The sequence below is a fragment of the Plectropomus leopardus genome, chromosome 1 (genome assembly GCF_026936395.1).
Source record: "Plectropomus leopardus strain MGB_pleo_1.0 chromosome 1, ASM2693639v1, whole genome shotgun sequence".
NCBI lineage: Eukaryota > Metazoa > Chordata > Actinopteri > Perciformes > Serranidae > Plectropomus > Plectropomus leopardus.
The window spans coordinates 29,733,342-29,755,780 of record NC_142176.1 but is presented as its reverse complement, the minus strand read 5'-3'; the positions used below and the strand labels follow the sequence as shown (position 1 = coordinate 29,755,780).

Here is a 22,439-nt window from a genome sequence, read left to right as displayed (position 1 = left end):
CAGCCAGACAAACGAACAGGTAGATGCAATGAACAAGCAGAGCAGCAATATCAGAGGAAAAACAATATCTGAGGGATTTCTAAGAATGTTCTGGTTGTCTATGTAGAGATTTGAAAAAATATTTGTATCCAGCTGTTTGTGGCTTCAGAGGGAGCTGCGAGAAGTCTGATAGAATTGCCTCGAGTGATTTCACAACAAAGACATGAGCTTACCAGACCTTTGTATCCTGCTCCTCATTGCTGCTTAATTAAGGGTAGCTGCTTGAGGCTACGTAGTCGTCACTGGCATGACACCAATGTTAACTCATTAGAGTGTGTCTTGCTCAACCCTACTGTCATTTGTCCAATTTGCTGGTATGAACTGATTGGTTTGACACAGTTTGAGAGGCAAAACAAATCACTGAGGAGGCATAAACATGTCACAACTCTCAATTTCTAAAATTCATCAGCGGGAGAGAAGGAGAGTCATCAGAGGCAAAGACTGTCGGTCTAAAACTAAACTTCCATCCGTCCCTCATCCCCACCCTCCCCAAGCTGGCGAAAACAACTGGAGACTGACATTACTGTGGCATGCTCAGTTTTTAAACTAGTGCAAAGGTAGTGGTATCTTGTGAAACAAGACAACTTAAGGCATCCATTAATACCAACCATGTCAGCATACCTTGTCAGGATGGGGGCTAAATAACACTCTACACATTTTGTCAAAGGAACAACTGGTATGGGCTTTTTCAAAGGGGTTCCTCGAGCTCTCACCTCAAGATATCTGAATGAAAACAGATTCTATGGCTATGCAATATGTGCAATAAGTGTTTTTATTACTGGGTGAGTGCAACAGGTGTTATGTGCAATGTGTGCACAATATTGTACAAGGTGTAACTGGGATTATGTGCAATTATACATCTGATGTTGTTTTGCTTAGACTGTTGTGTTTTTGATGTAATGGTGTGATTATTTTTATTGTAGGTGTGGAGGCATTGTCTGTGCAGCACTGAGTCAACAAATTTCCCCTATGGGGACAATAAAGCATAGCATATCGTATCATATTGTATCATTTTGTATCATATTGAGCATCATAAAGCTGCTATATTTTTTAAGGAAAAGGACAACCACTTTTAACCACAATGAAATGCTTAACACATTAAAACAGGATTGCTGTGGAAGTCAAATGTTACCTGCACCTGTATTAGTCTATAAACATCATACAATTAGTAATATTTACTGTAAAACAAGAAACCAAAGTTGATCAATATGTGAGTCCTACTCTCTCCATATTGACACAGTTTCCAGTTTCAACAGAATTTAATTCCTGAAATTCAGCTCTGTCTTCTGGGTTTGGTGTGCAATCCCAAGATTTCAAGTTGCCCAATCTGGCCACAAAAATTTCCAGCAGCACCTCTGTACCCACTTGCGTCCCACCAAGCTGTCTTTAAGTCTTACCTGGTGATTTCCTCTTTTAGGGCAGCAGGGTCGGGTGGGTAAAACTTGACACGCAAACACATGGTGAATGGGGGCTGGGCTGGGGAAGAAACACAAAAAACATTTAAAATGTATTGTCATGTATTGTTTCTAATGTGTTTGACATGATTGTGTACTTTTTATCAAAAAACAGAGGTTGCCTTGAAGATTCATTATTTAAGAATCTAATAAGGCAGGTTAAATTGAAATACTTACATTTCATTTGTTTGGCAATTGACTTTGTAAACTCCAACCAATGCTGAAAGGGAGAGAAAGAGAGGTAAAGGCCTGCACATTGCACACTGAATCTTTGGCAGCCGAACTGTCAGTCTGATGTCTGATTGCTCAGCAGCTGAGCATGATGACTTGTAATCTATGGCTGGAAGGCACAGTAGAATTACTCCCATCTCCTTGCCTTCTGTTTATTTAGACCCCCTCCAACACAGTCTCCATGCAGAGAAGAGAAGAGGGAAAGCTGTTTGCAAGATAATCAGGAGACTGCTGTTCTCTGTCAGAGTGTTAAGCATCACGAGGCCAAACTGGCTCTAATCAGTGAGATGAGGACGCCCTGACAATAATGGCGCACTGCGCTCACAATACAGCGAAAACGCAATGATGCTGTAGGCTGCTGATTATTCACCTTTTTAGCAACACCGGCATTCATGTTTCCTTAAACGTCCATTAGCTAAAATGCAGAAATAATCTACAAGTAAATAACATTTTCAAGCCTCGAAAGGATCCGTTATCCCATCAACAGTTCAAAAGTGCAATTATTAACAAACATCAGCTTTAAGCTCTGCAAATTCAACAATCTCAACTGAAGGGCTTGGCCTGGTGCCAGACTGCACATTTGACCCATAAGTCTACCTGTCTGTACTGAATATTTATATAAAGGAGGAAAAACGAATAATGAGACAAAATGGGCTAGCATTCATAACCAACAACACTCAATACAGCATCTGTCAATGCCTGTGAAACTTTTTTGACATTTAGCTCTGCCTGGTGATCTACAGACTCTAAAATACAGTACAGAGATGGTAAAGACTGACCGGAACAATATGGCCACAGAGGGCCTCTAATCCCTGTAACAGCTTCACAGAGTTTCTTCGGACCTTTTAATGTTTGATTCTGAAGAATGCCGTCATCCTCAAAATCGAGTCTAGCCTGTCAAAAACTACGCTATTACTTTTATTACAGACCATATATCAATATGAACAACATTGACAGCTCCCCAAAAGTGAATAGATTTCATAACCCCAGCCCATCCATGTTAGCAGATGGGACATGGGCCAAAAACCTCAAAATCCACATCAAATCAATTTATCCCAAAAATGGTTTCTATCATATTAGGTAGCTCTTAAAACACTAATGTATGTTTAAGTGTTCATATGTCTCATAAGTTTGATTGAAACTAGTTATTTGATGCAATAAAAAGGGTCATCACGACAGTTGGGCATGCCGATCGAGTGTTCACGATTAATGGCACAGCTTATGATTGGTTGGATGGCGATGACCCGATACCGTGGAGCGCACTACTGCACAAACCCTGCCTCCAAATGACCTCACCAGCCCATGATGGCAGCAACCATATCTGGGATATTCTGGCTTTATTTTTGTACAGTGGGAGTGAGTGGAGACATGTCATCCTTCTTTATATACAATCTATAGTATAACTTATGACAACATCATTTTTTTATGGGGTAAGTGATACACCCTGTGAACCTGGGTGCACAAATATTAACTTATTCAAAGAAGAAAATTATGCGCTCTGTGTGAACTAGATTTTAATTCAAGGAGATAAATGACTTAAAAGCATTCCAGATATTTTAGATCAAAGAATGGCACAGAAACTGGAAATGAAAGAAAGAAAGAAAGAGAGACAGAAAGAAAAGGGAGAAAGAATAGACAAGAAGAGACGAGACAAGACGAGACAAAACGGAATCATGAGTCATTGTGTCTCTCATTCAGCTGAATTAAATCCATGTGAAATTCAGTCAGGCTTCTTATTAAAAATGAATACTTACCCTCTGCTTGTCTGGGTCAACATATCTAATGCCAAAGTAGTCTTTCTCCAGCAGGTTGAGATGGTGACAGATGAGGTCGAACAGGTACTGTCCTTTGGCATCACGCTGAACGAGAAATAATAGGAGAAAATCCACATAATGTACTTGCTATTGAGGCACATTAACCAGAGAAGGGAAGAGAAAAAAACAGCAAGAAAACAACAACTTCATTTCACAGCCTCCATCCTCTCCATCCCAATATTTACATATTCACAGACACAGTTAATGAACCCCAGTAGATCAATGGTGCATATACGTAAATGCGCAGATCCAAAGTCTACCCTCTACCAAGGTAGAGCAGCAAATAAGACTGCATATTATAAAATGAAGAGGACATTTCATAAACATATTGATAGTGTTACATCCATATTATTTAGTTCAAGTCCATTTTTTTGGAGCCTCTAAGAAGTCCAAACGGCCACCAGAAAGTGTTTAAATATTTCACTACCCTCGAGGGAGATATATGAGGACTATCAAATATTCATACTGAGGCAGCAGCCACCTGTGAAAGCTTGAGAGATTTCTGCTGCAGAAAAAAGACCTAGAAAAGCAGCGAAACAAGGTGTGGGCAAAGGAAAGGCAGCCTGAAAAAGAGAGGAAGCCAGTGTCATGAAATGTAATGCAAAAACTTGACCCATAATACTTCTTGTATCATTTAAGAAACTGGAAATACAATGTTCACATTTTTAGTTAGGTTAATAAGATAAATAAAAAGTTGTACGGCCAAGCAGATTCAAATGTTCTATACAGTTTTGATCTCGTGTTGCAGTGAGAGAGGAAACAGGCCTGCTATTCTGGCAGTGGGAGCAGGGCTCTTACATAAAGCTGCGTCTGCCCCAAAAGGCTCATTAAAAAACACTGCTTTAATGAAGTCTTTATTTAGGTTTAACTGCAACAATAGATATGCGTGCAAACAAGACTCCCACTGAATGTACAGCAAAACATAAGCCAATAGGCTAATTGGAGCTTTAGGTTACTAATGCATAGCCAGCAAAAATTCAACTCTGAACTGAGCCAAAACTTGTGTCAAACAGGCTCCAACACTTACTGTTCAGATAAATAAGGGGAGGAGGGTGCAACATATTAAAGACATAAGCTGCTTGATAAAGACATTCCTAAAAAAATATCATCACCAAAATCTCATTAGAAACAACAGTAGAGATGGCATGTTAATGTTGCCATGCCATTGTTCCAAAAGGTCATAATTCTTTTGGTCCAATGGGATATTTTTTGTAGACTATTACGGCCATTTGTCCACAGGCAAAGCATGAGGTACTGGGCATAGCTACACAGTCTCATAACAGAAGCACATGCATCAGTATTATAAAGAATAAAGTCATTAGACCATCCTACCCTGGTAGGCACACTGCCTCTGATTGGCTTGACCCAACCAGTCTCACTCCTTTTGCCTAAACCTAACCAACCTAACCCACAAAGATGAGTGCTAGTCAGTCAGAGGCAGAGTAGGGCAGGTCATTTTGATGGACCAATAATGTCATTCTGTATAATAATTAGCCATGTGCTTCTGTTTGGGATGATACCCTCAAAGAAACCATTTGGAGCAATGCACATTTGTTTTTTTTAAATACAAGGCTGTCGGGATTAATGGTATTTTGGTCCAATGGGACCAAAAACAAGAAACAACCACCATGTCTTCATGTCACCTTCAAGTTAGCTTGGTTAGCTCCTTATCAGCCTTATCCAAAACAACTGAAATGGTTTTTGGCATGGAAATGCACTATTTTGCTTTCCTGCTGACACTCGTGCCTGTGCAGTAAATATGCAGCTAAAAGCCAGCTAGTTTAGCTTATCTTAGCTTAATTTAGTTTAGCTTAGCTTAGTGCAAACACTGGAATAGGGAGAACAGATAGCCTGGCTGTGTCAAGACATCACAAAATCCATCTACGAGTACCTCTAATGTGCTTATGTGAAAATGTGTAAAATTTTACATTTTTGATCTAGGTAACATAGGTCTGAGGATACTCAGGTATACCAGACTTCCTTACAGTGGTGGTGTTATCCTGCACAAGCTGTTCAGAGTAAATGCATGGTCAGGTTCTGCCCCTTTTGGAGCTTTAAAAAGCATCCTCAAGGCCAGTTATTGACATGCAAATATTTGTTTTTTGCCGACATTCCCACCCATTTTACACATACTTCTTACATGCTAGGTATACATGTGTAGAAGTTAGTGATATTAAAACCAAAGAGATCTTGGGGTTGAATTTCACAGATTTCTCCAACAGAACTATGCTCTCTGTACAAGTAGGATATAGGCTGTCTTTTCTTTCTTCAGTGATACAGGACACTATAAAATATCCTACAGTGCCCTTTAGAGGAGACACTGCATTCACATACAAAACCGCATAGTCAGAGAAAGTCAAAGGCAGATATATGAGAACGGAAGGGGAAAAAGAGAAGAGAAAGACTAAACCAAACACAAAGAGGGAGAAAACAGAGGACAGAGAGAGAACAAGACCGGACAGTTAACACTGATGAATCCGTCTTAATACAGCATGCCACAGCACAGCAATCAAAAAGAGAGGACAGGAGGATAGACACACTGAATAATCCATGTATGAACCATTTTCAGACACAATCCCTGTTGAGACTTATCATTTAAGACAAAGTGAGAATGTCTGTGATGAAGCCTGTTCACACTTCTGCTTCACTCAATATCAGATCGAAGAACAGAACAAACACCCCTCAGGTCACACGTGGCTTAACATTGTCAGGTCACACTGGGAATAAGAATTATTGCCCCTCTCTGGAGTAAATTAAAGCTGTCCCATAAAACTGCACTTATTGTCATTTATGGCCAAAGAGCAATGAAAGGTTGGTAATTTCAAAGATTAACTCACTGATAACATTTGCCAAAATTTCCTCTCACAACAAGTCTGGTTGTCCCGGTGTGCAAAATTGATAGGAGTTTTTCGTTGGCTTGAAATAGAATATTCCAGAACAATTCTTTACGGTCAGTCCCAATCCAGTTCACCCTGTGACAACTTGTACCTAATATCACTCATATTCTACTGAACCTTGCAAATTTAAGACCAATCATATCAAGGAAATGCTATTTCTGCTAAAGCACTAATGACTCTTAAGTGTAAAAGCACGTAAATTACACTTAATATCAATTACGACCATTGAAGACCTTCACCAAGAAGATTATATACCTTTTAAAGAGTTGCCATAGTATTCGTTAAGAAGTGTGATAAGTTTTGCTTTCTGTTGTGCACGTTGCATGCAAATCTCTGTGGGCTCGGCACAACTCAGCACAACACACAGTGAGCATGTCTGCAGGAGAGTGTCTGTGTTTGTGCTCTGCTCGGCCTCTGAAATCAGAACCAACAAGACTCCCCATGATTTGAACAAATGTTTCGCTAAAAATGAAAAGCTTTCGATTTGTGGAGACACATCTAAAAATTCTTGCGGACCAACTGACTGTCTGAAATTGCCAAACCTTGATCATGGCTAAAAGTTTTTTTTCTTCTTCAATCTATTTTTGAAGTACATATAATCTTTGGTGTTCTTTTTTGCTGTGTTTGTAAGCATTTTTAACAAATGTGCTTAACTGTTATTCTAAAACGAAGTTTTTAAATGTGGAAAAAGACATGTCACTTCATGAAGACAGGTCACTTAAATCAAGTATAACAACATTTGATTGCTACCACAGTTTGATTTTAATTGTCATTGCTGAGCGTAAAGGGGTAAATTATTCAAGTATTCAGAAGAACTGATTTGTGATTCACAACCAAGCGTCAATTGTGTGAAATCCAGTTGAGCCAAATCCCCCAAAACTCCACTCAAATGTGGATACATTATTCTTGAGAGGTATATTTTATTACCTTCCGAGATTTGCAACCTCTCCTTTTTCAGACCAGGTGTGAAATTCACAATTTACAGTTAAAACAGCAAAAAATATGTGGTGGCAACAGTATTTTATCCCCATGTGTCTGAAAAAGAACAATAGGTGGATGCATTATTTGACAAAACTGCTTTGTACCTGCTGGGATTTGACTCATACTTTGTAGCTTACAAAATGCACTTCATTATGACTGAGACAATAATCACATGAGTATCTATCTCATCATGGGTATGTCTGATATTACTTGTACCAGATTTACAACACAGCATTCTGAAAGATTTTTTTGGGGGGGCTTGCTTGCTTTTATTTGACAGGACAGTTATTTAGCATGAAAGGCGGAGAGAGAGGGGACAACATGCAGCAAAGTGCCGAGGCTGGACTCGAGCCTGCGGCTGCTGTAGCATGGACACAGCCCCTGTAGATGGGTCGCCCGCTCCAGCAGGTGAGCCGCTGGGCGCCAACAACACAGCATTCTCATTCTCAAAAAGGAGGGGGTGCAAATCTCTGCAGGTACAAATTCAGTATTCAGCTGAATAATGTGTCCACCGCCTGAGTTAGGCTACTTTTCAGTCACTGGTGGGTCAAATTTTTTTTTACCAGCCAATATTTTGGGCTGTTCTGGCTGGACAATGTGAATTTCATACATCCTACATTCATCTTGGCTTTACACTGTGCGGACTCTTGCAGTGTGCATGCAAATCTTGTTGGACAGGCAGAACTTGGCACAACAATGTGTCTGCTGCTAGCTAACATGCAGCTAATTTATAAAGTAATCTGACTATTGTTGGTTTGGGTTTAATAAACCTAATCAACCAATGTACCGACTGTATGTTAACGGCAACATATGCAACAGCCATGTAAAAGGAGTGTGTCGGTGTGTTGAACTCAGCCACTGACTAAACTCAGAACACACCAGAGACTCTGGTCCTTTTTGTTGTTTTAGTCCTTGTTTCTCTAATCTCTGTACACGCCCAAAGTTTTTGCTCAGGTGAAACATTTCCAACCAGCGCCCATGAGTCTTGTGTCAGTTAACACAGACGTCTACATTTGACAACATTCTGTACCAGCCTGCATCAGCACTTCACTACACTGGAGTATGTCCAGGATGTGACTTAAAATAAAACAAAGTCTTTGTTGAGTACATTATAAGAAAATGCTTGTCTGAACAACATGCGACTATAATGATAAACCTGCAAGAGACTCTGAGAAGTAACTGAGGTTATATTACATCGAAGAACATCACCGATGGATGTATATGAACAAATTAAGTAAGCAGATGTTTAAGCCACACCAAAGCACAACCTAACCTACACCTATCAGCTCCACTTGTGTCAAGCTCTGCACTTGCCAGACCTTTCCCAGGATGCAACGGGCTGACCCTCCATCTCCCCCGTCAGTGTGTCTGTATGTCACTGTCACCACACACACCCTGACTCACCAGGACAGGCCTGCTGACTATGCCAGCAGCAAAAATAGAAACACACACACATCAATGTGCAGTCTAACACATGCACCCAGGGAGCCTCAATCCTTCTTGCTCTATTATAAATGTCTTTGGTACACCTGTGAAACCTCCAGATCCACAACATTTTCAGAGCCTATACCTCCCACTCCCTCCATCTGCTGCGCACTGTAGTGTAAACTACAACGATGCCCAAAAAAGCCTCCCCAATTAATCATGTTGTTTCCTTCTATGTGTACACCAGCGTGGTTGTACACACCATGCCGAACTGTATGTGTGTGTGTGAGAGAGAGAGAGAGAGAGAGAGAGAGAGAGAGAGAGAGAGAGAGATGATCCATGTCCAAGTTAGTAGTTATGAAACAACAACAGAGAGGCAGGGCGATTCATCTCAGTCCAACACTTCAACAAAAAAATGAAAAGGAAATGAATGAAGCTATAAAAAATGTCCTCACCCACAAAAACAATGTAAGCACGCATACTTTGCACGATGGATTTATCAGCTGTTACAACAGATTTTAAATGGTACGACTTAATAAAGAGCTTCTGATCTGGAGTCTTCTATTGTGCATAACAATGAGTGCAGGTAATCCCATTGTTCCTGGTAATTTACCTGACTCTGCACTCTGATGCGGTTTGCAACGATGAGATCGAAGTGCGCTCTGACTTTGTCCCGTGCTTACTGTCTGGCTCGATTAAACAGCGACAGAAAGCAGCCGAGTCTCTCTCGCCCATAGGCAGCTGACCAAACACTTCTAATGTATGTGTGGTGTTGTGTTGCATACTGATGAGACACACTGAACTTCAGTGAGCTGACCGGGGCTCCACTGGGACACAAAGGCAGGCTCTGAGGCAGAAACATTATTGATCTGAAGTTAAGTGTTCTTCAACATCCTTATGAGATTTAAACCCAGAGCCAAGCTGCAATACACTGGTGGCTGCAGAGAGGAAATACAGTACTGTATGTTGCCAGTTGAAGCACTGCTTTATTGTTTTTGAGTTTATAAACTGCAGATCTTTTATGTCCTTTGTGATCATGTGATTTCAGTGTGGGAATTGCTTTTTTTCACGGTTTTCTCTCCCTTAGGTTTTTATTGCTGTCGGGGGGAAAATAATTAGATCCATTAGAAATGAAATAACTTGCTATTGAGATAAATGGCTTAACAGTCACACAATAGGCTTTGCAGTGGGAGTGTGTTTTTTTTTCTTCTTCTTTATATTCAACAAAAGGGTACTGCACTAACAGTAGGAGAGGTGGAAAAATCGATATAGTATAGTAGCACGATATTTTGTTTGTCAATATTGTATCGATGCACTGATGCCAAGTATTGACTTTTGCATTACATAAATTATTTATATTGCAAATAACAATGACAGTTTTGGCAGCCAGAATAAGAAAATCTATGCATCTTTTTCAGTCCACTAGATACATTTCTCTGCAATAAAAACGATTCAAGTGAGAAACTTAATATTTATGAATTAATCTTATTAGATAAAACAGCTTTCCTTTAGGGCCTTATTTTACAGTTAGAATAAGCTAATAAAGTGCAATCTATCGCAATATGTGTTATCTCAATACTCAGCATGTCACAAAACATTTGAAAAGAAATAAAAAATATTGTGTTGTGTCTAAAGAATTGTGATAAGATCATACTGTGGAGCTTCTGGTGATTTTCCCACTCCTTACGAATGGTCAAATGATTTAGGAACAAACAAAAATATTTGTTGACAGCCACAGATTTCTGATCTTAATAATTTCTAAAAACCAAAATCCTTTCAGATGGAGGTCCACTGAAGCAAAATCTTATCAACTGGGCATCCGCAATCTAATGTGTATCAATTCAAGGTGTCCTTTACACAGAAAAGGGTTGACAACCAATGCTGTAGGCGTCTTGCATTAATCTCGACATTTTGGGTGAGCAAGTGTTACATTTTTGTTTAAGCTTTAAAAGAGATAGGGACATCTTTTTAACAAGGACCAAGGTTGACACGTGACAGGCAAGTCAAAAGAGGCTTTAATTGGGCTTCAGAAACAGATCTATTGAGTTGAGTTTTAATCAGTGAGGCTACATTACATTTCAGAGTAAACAAAGCGTATCTTAAACATTGCCGACTCTCATCTCATCACATCACATTGCAGAGAATTGGAACTATTAATGAGCTTAATGTCAGCCTGTTTTCCTATGGGTTCCTACAGAATTAGTCTGCACTGACATTCGCTGACAGATTTTAGTACAAACAAACAGTAGCTGAATAGACATGAACATCTGTTTTTTTCCTGCATGTAGTACCAACTAGACTGCTTTCATGCTTTTCTATAACTGATCTCTCCTAATCTGCTGAAGTGAAATGACTGTAGGATTTTCATGATGTCCTTATTCAACCACACGTCCGACATATTTCTTTTTCCTCTACAGGCCAGTTGATGCCCCTTATGTAAGATTAATTAGGGTTAGATCTGTGAATCTTGCCCCACAACATATTTTTGATAAATGGTGTTTCCACTCAGTCACCCAAACCAACTTCCCAAAGTAATTAAACCTCATTCATCTACCACTTTCTAAACTCACCCTGAGTACAGCTTCCTCAGCTGTGCAGCTTGTAAAGAGGATCGCACTTTCCTAATGTGTTCAAAAATCTAATGGAAAATATAGAAAAACATACAAGACTATTGAGGTTGATCTGTAATCATCACTCAGGAGGCAAAGGTCGTCTTTGGACCATACAATGAGTAAAATAAAATTGTGATGATCATTTTCGCCATATGTCCCAATCCAAATTATCACAGTGAGCAAACAGCTTTGAACAACAGACATCGTAAAACGTGATGTAAATGTAAAACTAAAACAAATAGGTGATGCTTAAATGATATTATGGCACAGTGTACGCTGGGGCCTTTGATAAAAATAAAGGAGCTGGAGCCATGATTGTCTTGTCAGCTTCCATCCAGTTCACAGGGAAGTCATTACGGTCTGGTATTTGATTTCAGTGGTCAGGACAAATGGCTGGCCTGCAGGCCCTGGGTTGTGTAGGTGTGCTTGTCCAGGTGTATATATGAGATCTGGCTGGTTTGGACGTGTTTACAGACTTACAGCAGATAAAAGGCCAAGGTCCAAATAAATGTCTGTTCAGTCTACAGTACAGTAAGTAGGCTGCTTAGCTGAAAAGATAAGTCTTCAAACCATCTGGCGGTTAGATACAACTGAAATTAAGGAAATAGGGAAAAAATCTGAAGATCTAATAGATATTGATCTTTATTTTTCTCTTCTCAGAACAACAACACCTGTCTGTTTTACACACATCCACCGTTATCCTCTCACTCACTCGCTCGCTCGATCACACACTTGCTACATGTAGCCTATGACAAGGTAATATGTAAACATGTGGACTGCACTTTATACAGATCTTTGACATTTTCACATGGTAGTACTGCGAGCATCGAAGCTTATGCCATTTTACAAGCTGTTTTCTTTGCCTCTTTCGCATATCTAACATGAAGCCCAGAGAGACGTGAGTGCAAACCAGTTGTTTCCAACCTGGTTGTCTTTTTCAATCGCAGCTTTTGTGAAAAAGTTAGAATTGTGTTTGTTTGAGATCACAAAGACAAACTTTCAGCCAACCTCAAAGATGCTTGTTCGACTCTATGAGGAAGAGGTGGCAAGGCGTTAACTAGACTGTCTTGGCAGATGGGGCTTGTGGTGGTGGAGAGACTGTTACAGATGGTCAAACCTCAATTTAAGGATGAGCAATGCAGAATCCATCTTTTGTGGAACAGAGGATCAGCTCTTTACTCTGACAAGGATACACAAGGATACTGACAAGGACTTGATAAAGGCTGATGACAGTATCCTTTGAAAAGTAGCTGTGGGAGTAGAGGGTGGCAGGGCCACTGCTACAAGTCAACAGGGTCTCGTAACCAGTTAAAAACTTGTGTCCACAAAACTGGCAGCAAGCCTGTTGCATTCTCAGCTGGTGTTGTACTCTGACATCATCAAGTTTGTGACTTTGACAGAATCTTAAAGTGCAGCTGAGTGATAAGATTGGTTGGTTTTAAGCAGAGTGGGAAGCAAATGGAGTGAAGGTGAGTAAAGAGTCCATAACAGTCCCTCAGATAATGGTAAATGGTATCTTAGGGTCCTGTTCATGAGCTCACCCTTATGGGAAGGTTAAGGAGCTTAGCATAGCTGCTTTTCCAAACTGGAAGGAGAGAGCTGGGATGGGCATCATGATACCTCCTTGATGCATCCCTGTGAAGGCATTCTGGGTATGTCCAACAAGATAGGCACCCAGGACAAGCACAGGAGACACTGGAGAGATTAGACATCCTGTTTAAGCACAAAATGCCTCTGAATCCCACATGAGAAGTTTAAGTGTGTATCTGAGGATGTGGACGTCTGCAATTCGTACTAATTTAAGCAGTAGGAAAAGGATTTTAAAAACTAGTCAGAGCAAATCAAACTAATCAAGAAAGCAGTAGACACTGAAATACTTGTTGTGGCAGTAGTAGTAGTAGCAACACAAGTAACATCTAGTAGTACTGTTAGTATTGCTCGGCTTGTGGCGGTAGTAATAGTCATAGCGGTATCAATAACCAACAATTCGTGTGCACCTGCATGCACCCATGTTCATGTATGTAATATGTTTCTTATGAGAAATGTGATATGTCAGTGATAAGAGTAGTAATAGTATGGGGGTGTGTGCAGCGGGCAGCCGTGATATTAGCCACAGTGACTCATGGGTAAATGAGATTAGTGCAGGCCTGTCAGTAGGAGAGGAATGTATTAAACAAGCAGAGGCCCATAAGTGCTTTATGGAAGCACACGCAGCGTTTCATCACAGCTATAATAAAAGTGATAAACGGAGAGATGGAAATAACCCAGACTGGGGCCAAATGATCACTGTGGTCCTTAGTGGAGCAGCAGCACGCCACTCTCTGGGCCTGGACAAGCCTTGCGTCAGATGAATTATTGAGAGGGGTTCCATATCAGCTTGGGAAACACCACATCAATAAATGATGGTGTCATTTTAAACTAGAGGATGGAAATTGCAACAACTAAGTGAATGGTCCTGAAAGGTTACTGCTTCAACGGTAGCGCCTGGTAACTCCAGTGCTCCACAGTGTTTTCTTTTAGTTTTGTATTTATATGCAGCTCTGAGCTTCTGGGTAGCAGGTGATTAAGACGACGAATGGTTTACGGTGGTCTTAAACAACGCCCGCTTCTTTGGGGCTCAACTGCAGTGTTGATGGTTTAGCATATCTCAGTGCCTCACTGCATGATCTCTATGCTGATTTTCACTGTTCTCAAAGTTGCTGCCTCCAAGGCTGCGAGCGGCTAAATGGCTTACTATAATCTTATGATATGCTAATGTGTACTTTCTATACTCTTGAGAGCCGGCACAGAAGTGAAAGACCGTAGTGGATGCTCCTGTCAGTCAGCAGCTGAACGGAAGAAGATTTACAGTCAACATGCCTTCCCTGACAATGTAATGGAAGAAATAAATCAGTTATATTGCAATGCCATCCGTAGATAGGTTGAGTATTATTCAGGTATGTTTCTACACATTTGGACGTATTTCAAAGTAATGAGCAGAAGATACCAACAACTTGGTGATGAATAGGAGAAGCATGAATTCAAATAACCTGGTGATGTGCACTGCAAGCTAAAAAGGTTTCACCGAGTCTCTCGTAGTGTTTACATAGAGGAGCTCAGAGAAGCACATTAGCAGAATATGCTGGAAAATTCTCTTAAATATTTGCGATGCTGTTTTCTCTTTTAGGTTAATTCAGTGTGGGCAGGAAAGTTTATATTGCAGCCAATTAAATTAATCAGCAGATTTCAATGCTTTCAAAAAACATAATAAAACGCTACCCAATCCTTATTCTATGAGGATGACTCATACCCCTGCTTATAGATTAGACTCCCCTCCATGTAATTCCCCAAAACTGTCTAAGATTGGATCTTTATTTTGCTGCCTAGCCATTCCTTTACATTTGGCTGTATGCTGGTGATTCATTCTTGCTGCACAGCATGGTGGCACATATTAAAATTGCTCAGGCTATATTACTCTACCACGGATATAACCTAAGTGTAGGTCACAAAACAAGTGTGTGTGAAATATTAATGTGACAATATTTGTCTTATGTGGCTGGGCTTTCACACAGTAATTGCTTCAACGTCTTATTTTACTGTTAAGTGAAGTATTTTGGCTCATCTTGAGAATAATTTCAATAAAAACATTGTTTTTATACATTAAACCTGCAGCAGTGTTGCCAGGTGTGCAACATTTATTGTATCTCTATGATAATTTTGCTCTCTGTAGGATGTATGAACAATAATGTTAAAAAGTACAATAATGTATTTTATTTGACCATCTTGTGATGCTTACAATCAGCATTTGGTTTTATTTTGTGATGGTTCGTTGTTTCAATTCCCTACATGATCAGGATAGCAAAATATTGATCCTATGTCTGCGTTTAGGCATCTCCTGTCACTTTTTCCAGCTATCTTGCTTGTTATAGGCTATGATGACCATAACTCGCAGGCACATTTGTTGTTTTGGAGAGTGAAAACACTAAGGCATGTTGCTGTGTTCAAGTTGAGTTGTTTTGAAAGCAACAGTATTGCAGTCATTTATTTAATTAGCTTGGCTTATAGTGTTAACCATTTTCATGCAGAATATGTACAGCCTTCCAGCTATGCTGTCTTGAAAGTGAATTTTGTAAAAGTAGGCAATTAAAAAAATTGCCACACTGATGGACATAGGGACTCATAGCCCCCTCTGAGCATCATAGCTAGGTGCGCTTGCAAAAAAAAAAAAAAAAAAATCAATAATAATGATAATAATAATAATATGGTTACATTTGTAGATGTGTCAAAAAGGTGTTGACGTGTGTTTTGAAACGGTTACACCTGTTCTCGTGGTTATGACCCGCGTAACACAATGTTCCTACAAATAAAATAATTTTAAACCTAAGCTACCACAGCTTAACATTTTCCATCTGTCAGTGCTGAAGCATTAAGACTGGAAACAGGGAGTATACAAACAGATGAAAAAAGAAATTACAACATGTTAACCAGTGAGCTTCAAAGTATTGGTAGACTTATTTTTGAATTTTGGACAGAGGCAGGCTAATTTCTCCTGCTTCACTCTTCATGCTAAGCAAGGCTATTCTCCCACTGGCTCTAGCTTCAAACTTTGTACACGGACATGAAATTAATATACACCATTACATCTAAACTTTGCAAAAATGTGATTATTTGTGTGCCAACAGGTTCACTTAAAGCCTTACTGGTTTCAAACATTACCATAATATAGTTTGTGTCTCCTAGCAGACTGGCACATGGTTGTGGAACTGAAGACATCCACATAAGGACGAATTATCCTTCAGAAAAAACAAGCCCACAAACAAAAGAGCTTCTTAATGTACAAAGCAATATCATCCCTGGAGACAACAGGCTTTCAGGTATGACATTACATGACCGTAATACACCTCTACATAGTCTTTGATGTTCACTCACGTGGCCCTAAAAAAAGCCCTTAGCTGAAAGTCGAAAAGACAGCGATCCTCTTAAAAAGACGTTCGCTGTCAGCAGGCTGCCGTCTTATTGCCCTTGGTCTCAGTGATGCTGGGACTGCGTTCACAATCACTGCTCAGTTGTGTAAATCCTTACTCGTTTAGGTAGCAACTGAGGTTCCCAGGGGCTCCATTAAAGCGATGCCACGGTGGAGAAGTGGCCCTGAGAGAAGGAAACCCATAAGAGTTATGGGGACAACCATACTCTGAGAGCACCACTGCTGTAATGCTCTAACTGCTAATAGGAGGTTTTTGGAGAGAAAAGAAGTGAATAAAGGGGCACTGGACAGAGGAGAAAGCAATAACATGGAGAGGGAACATAACAAAGGAAAGATGAACAAATAAAGCAGAAGAGAAACAGTACAAAACAGTCAAAAAGTGTCTTGTTGGCCCAGTTGAGAAGTCTCTCAGGCTTTTCTCCAGGAAAAGGGCAGTGATGTGCATGACATAAAAAGAAGACAAATCACTGAGCACCTGTTCTCTCTGTCCTTCCTTTAACCCTGCAGCTCGAGGGACTGAGCACTTTCAACGAGTCCTTCCAGAGTCTTAAAGTTTTACGTAAAGCTCCTGAGTCCTTGTTTCCTCATCTCACTAGATCTTGCTTGCTTTGGCTACTTTGTGGTAGATGCAAACAAAACATGAGTACATCCACTTTAAACACAAACAATTGCGAGTCATATCCAACTGGCAGAGTAAGTCTTAGTCATGTTTACTGTCCCTGGCCTCACATAAACATCATTATGCGAACAAATGAGAAGTTGCACTGACTGTTCTGGCATTGCTCATATAGCTGTTGATGACATATCAAACACGCTCTGAAAACATGCCTATGTAGATCAAAGGGTCACTATAAAAGGTATGAGAGCAAACGTTTATGACGTGTACAAATCCTGAGCAAGATGCTATGAACAAACACTCATAAGAGAACACTTCTACGTCAATGGACTGCGGCCGTGAAATATAAAACAAATTGGCAAGCAATAAAAAAAAATATCAGACCAGGATAATGTTTCAAAGTCAAGTGGGAGTGCAGCTGAATGCTTGCTCTCTGTGGAGAAAGGTAAGAGCTTGTGCAGTGCCTGGCATTTAAGCAAACTCCGTAGCAATGCACATTTTATCCATAGGCTCATAGTCTAACCTTAGTTATTTAAAAATACACATCGCAAGAAAGTCTGTCTTTCTAGGTATCTTTTTTAACTGATATTCAGAGTATTTAAGAAGCTGAATAGTATTTTTGAATGAAGGCCTTATACAGCATTATACAAAAACTGTTCAAAGTCTTTTGGTTTTAGATGTACAAACTGCACACATGACAGGCTATACAGATGACAGTGGGGAAATATAATGCATAGGCACAGCATATTTTATGTATTGGTCTCTGTTATGGATGCACTGTCAGCTTTGTCTGAGAGTGCTAGGATTCTTTTGGCCTAAATTTACACAAAAATTGGAAACTTTCTGGTAACGCCAGCAATGCCGGACAAAGCACATTCAGTGCTCTAAGGATGTTTTACAAAAATGTAGTGTAATTTGAATACCTGAATATTGAAGTTTTAAACTGCGAATAAAGTTCAAAGGACCTTAAACTTGTTTTATTACATTAATCAGTCTGCAAGCTTCAAGGCTACACATACTGCAAAGGTCTCATTCTGGAAAATGGATAAAACATACAGTATTACATTGTCTTTGTCACAGATCTGCAGTGACGTCATTGTCAGTTCCAAAAAGAGACGTTGACTCTGGCCTCAAGATATTACAGACATGCAATTTTTCTCACATTAAAAATATTACTGTCAGTCTGAACTGAGCCTTTTAAGAAATGAGGGGACACTCTAAATTGGATTGACTAAATGGTGCCAAAAATCTGGAACATTGCTCCTGATCACAGGAGACGTCCTGCAAATAGAAATGTAATGTTCTTCACACTTTAATTTATTAGTCTGAGGGTTTCTGCATGAGGCCTTACTGTAGTCTTGGACCTTATTTAGATATATAACTGCGATTACAAACTTAAATTAGCCATTTCCTATTGGCTGTGGACCCAAGACATTTGATCAAATTCAAATCACAGTATGGTAGAAAAATATCATACATGTTTTGTGATAGTATCAACCTTCGGATGCAGTTTAAGTATCACTGCACAGCACACACACTCCTTTAAACCTGCACCATCAGGTGTTTGTAAGTGTCTTTTCCACAGACTGCAATAGAAAGCTCATTATGGCAGAGCACGCTGAGGGCTTACATGCAAATATAAATTAGGTAAACAAAAAATAACTCATCAATCATTTTTATTTCAATTACATTGGCAGTATGCATATTATTGTCTTGCGTGCATAATGATGGCAATATGGTTCTTCCAGGAGCCTCTGTGACTATGTAAACACCTCAACAAACTGGTCACTGAACTCTGCAGCCACAGCTCCAGGCACAAGGTTGCATCATTAGATGTAAATGTTTTATCATACCTGTGTGAAAGTAGGTGTAGTGGTTGTGGTACATGCCGAGTTTACCTGTGAGTGCTTGAAGTCTGCTCGGATTAAGTATTTTGCCGGGAAAAAGGTGCATCTAGGTTACTCTGCCTGCTCTAACTTCTTGAGTACTGTGATAACAGTGCCAAAGGAGGATTCATGTGACAAAGTGGGTAGATTAAAAGCTTTGGATTAGTATTGTTATTGTAAGTAATATTTTATCTAAATCAATTTAGTGTCATTGAAATGTGTTAGCTTCCTGTGGAAATGTGTAGTTCCACTGCAAACAATACAAAACCAGCCAAATGATCATTTGTATATTAATTACTCACCCAATGTTATGCTGAATTAGTCTAGTTTGTGTTTTTCTTGCATGCTTCTACAGTGAATGAGGAATCCAAAAGGTTTTTCATAAAGAGAGTTTGCATATGGATGTTTTGATCAAGTATGCAGTTATTAAACTTCCCCCCCTATTTTACGCAAAAGACTGGAAGGACAAAGTAGTGCTTTAAGTTACACCTAAACATGCTCAAAATGACAATATGAACATGCTGGTGTTTAACGGTTATAATGTTCTCTGTTCACCATCTTGGTTTAGTGTGTTAGCATGCAAATCTTTGCCAATTAGCAATATAGGTTTCTAAGAACTATGGAAATGTTCTAGTTTTGCTGGTTTTTGGTAATATCACAGAGCACACACGCCGCCTCGCCACACCTGTCAAGAAACCTCAGTGGTTTATAACATCATCCTGCTCCCTTTCCTCTCACAGACATCACCGAAACCTCCGTCTGAAGATAACAAAACAGGACTGAAACTTACCGTGCTGAATCACCGCAGCGGGCCCGATCTCTGGGCCCTCCGTGCTAAGTTTATCTACCGACTCCTGTTCTGGGTATTCGTGTACCCATTCACCGCTGTGGGCTCCTGTTGGAGTCCGGACGTGTAAGTCAGCCTCAGTGCCACCCGGCTTTTCCACCATCTACCGTCCTGCGCTCTGCTGGCTCTGGTTTCCCTCTTTTTCAGCTCACTGGCATGCTGCTGTGTATCCGGTGGAAACTCCTGGGCTTCACGGTGTTCCTCCTTTTGAACTCCGCGCCTGCTGATCCAGCCACTAGCTGCAAGCTAGTTCCCTCCCGCTCCCCAGCCGGATCCCACAGCCGCCGTATTACATCACGCCTCCGCTTTTCACTTCCACCACGGATCCACAACACTTTCAAAACCACGCAGACCCCCATTCCTGTCGTCACAGAAGCCCCGGTCGTTTAATTAACTACAACTTCTTGTCCCCAAACTCCATTTCTTCAGCAAGGTCCTGCCGCTACCGTAACTTCCCACGACGTCATCACAACAAACAGCCGTTCACTTCCGCCTCATCCACAACCAATCAGAAAGCAGACTCACCTAAACTCGCCCTCCTTAACACCCGTTTCCTCCACAATAAAAGCCTAATTTTTACGAACTCATCACAGACAATAGCTTAGATTTCCACTGTCTTACTAAAAACTGATATAAACCACTTGACTATTCTACACTTAACCAAACCACTCCCCTTGGTTAGACTCCTATATGGAACAACCACGTCTGAGGGGCGCGGAGATGGTGTTGCTGCTGTTTTAACATCATCCCCATCACCATTTCTCCTGCTCACTCATTCGAACACCTAGCCTTCAAACTCCCCAGTCCAACCCCCCTTGTCACCGCCATCATCTACCGCCACTCAAACCTAACCTGTCATTTCTTTCTGATTTCTCCCACTTTGTTATCCAGTTATCTGCCACATCACCCTCTGTCCTCCTCCTTGGAGATTTTAACATTCACATTGACAACGCGAATTTTAAATCTGCCACTGACTTCCTGGACCTGCTACAGTCCCTCAACCTCACTCAATGTGTCAACTTCCCCAACCACAACCGTGGGCACATTCCCGATCTGGTCTGCTCCTCTGGTCTTTCAATTCCTCACTTATCCAGTCTGAATCTCCATATCTCAGATCACCTGGCAATAATTATGGACATTAACCTCCACCATCCCCACGCCCAAGGAGAAATGGACAATCACCTTCAGAAACATCAAATCCATCTCCCCCTCCAAATTCTCTGCTTCACTGTCCACTCCCCTATCCGATAACTCCACTGATCAAATCAATTATTACAATCACACCCTCTCCTCCTGTCTAGACCATTAAGCTCCCCTTAAATCCAAGACCACATTCACACATTCAGGTCCCTGGTACACCCCCGATCTTCACCAAATGAAATCCCGTAAGCGACAGCTTGAAAGACTATACAAGAAAGCACACCTTATAGTTCAACTTCAAGCCTACACTGACTTCCTCCAAGATTTAAAAGATGCCCTGAACTCAGCCCGGTCCACCTACTACTCCCACCTGATCAACTCTAGCTCCAATAACCCGAAGACTCTCTTCTCCACCATCAACAAACTCCTCTCCCTCCCTGACAACTTCTCCAACGCATTCACATCAGATAAATGCAATTCCTTCCTCTCCTTTTTTCAAAACAAAATTGACTCCATCCACAGCAGCTTATCCACCTCGACTCAACTCCCTCAGTAACTACAGACCCATCTCCAACCTCCCCTTCATGCCAAAAACCCTAGAACATATTGTTGCCACCCAGTTGAAAACTCATCTCTCCTCCAATAACCTCTATGAAACATTTCAGTCTGAATTCTGCACTAAACACAGCACAGAAACAGCACTCCAAGTTACAAATTATCTCCTCCTCTCCTTGGACTCTGGACACCTTAACATCCTCATCCTCCTCAACCTCTCTGCAGCCTTTGACACCATCAACCATGCTATCCTCCTGTCACGTCTCCAATCCTCCCTCTACATCACTGGCACCACCCTCATCTAGTTTAAATCTTATCTCACTAAATGACAACAATTCATCAAGATCAATAACTGCACCTCCTCCATTGCCCCTCTGTCCCACGGGGTCCCTCAGGGTTCGGTGCTTGGTCCCCTCCTCTTCATCCTTTACCTCCTCTCCCTCGGTGACATCATCCGCCGCCATGGCCTCGACTTCCACTGTTATGCCGATGACATTCAACTCTCCACCAAAACCATCTCTACTCAAATCCATACCACTCTCATCAACTGCCTGTCCGAAACCAAACTCTGGATGCAAACAAATGTTCCCAGACTGACCTGTGTAGCAAGTACCAATCTGTACTCATTATTATTGGCCCCAAGTCACCATTGATAACTCCACCCTGTCTCCTTCTGCTCACATCCGCAACCTTGGCGTGATCTTCGACACAAATCTCACCTTTGAATCCCACATTAATCAAATTACCAAAACTGCATTCTTCCACCTCCGTAACATTGCCAGTCTCCGCCTATCTCTCTTTCTCAGCCGCTGAAACTCTCATTCACGCCTCTGTCATTTCCCGTCTAGATTACTGTAACAGCATCCTCTTCGGTTCCATCTCCAAAGCTCTGAATAAACTCCAATATATCCAAAACTCTGCTGCACGACCCTGCACCCAAATCCTTCAACCACATCACTCCAATCCTCCAGAAACCTTC

The 22,439-nt window shown here is 40.8% G+C and overlaps 1 protein-coding gene across 3 annotated transcripts in view; it reads right to left on the bottom strand.

The window, feature by feature from the left end:
• LOC121961554 (FERM domain-containing protein 5-like) overlaps positions 1–22,439 on the bottom strand; it is an 83,817-nt gene that overhangs the window by 16,711 nt on the left and 44,667 nt on the right. For 2 of the 3 annotated variants that reach the window (XM_042511629.2, XM_088079678.1), the window contains exons 2-4: positions 3,479–3,583; positions 1,671–1,713; positions 1,437–1,515 (exon numbers count right to left, since the gene is read on the bottom strand). In XM_042511629.2, the coding sequence (XP_042367563.1) occupies positions 1,437–1,515; positions 1,671–1,713; positions 3,479–3,583 (227 nt within the window). Of the gene's footprint in view, positions 1–1,436; positions 1,516–1,670; positions 1,714–3,478; positions 3,584–19,708; positions 20,306–22,439 lie in introns of those variants that run through there. The other variant, XM_088079672.1, reaches the window with a different exon arrangement.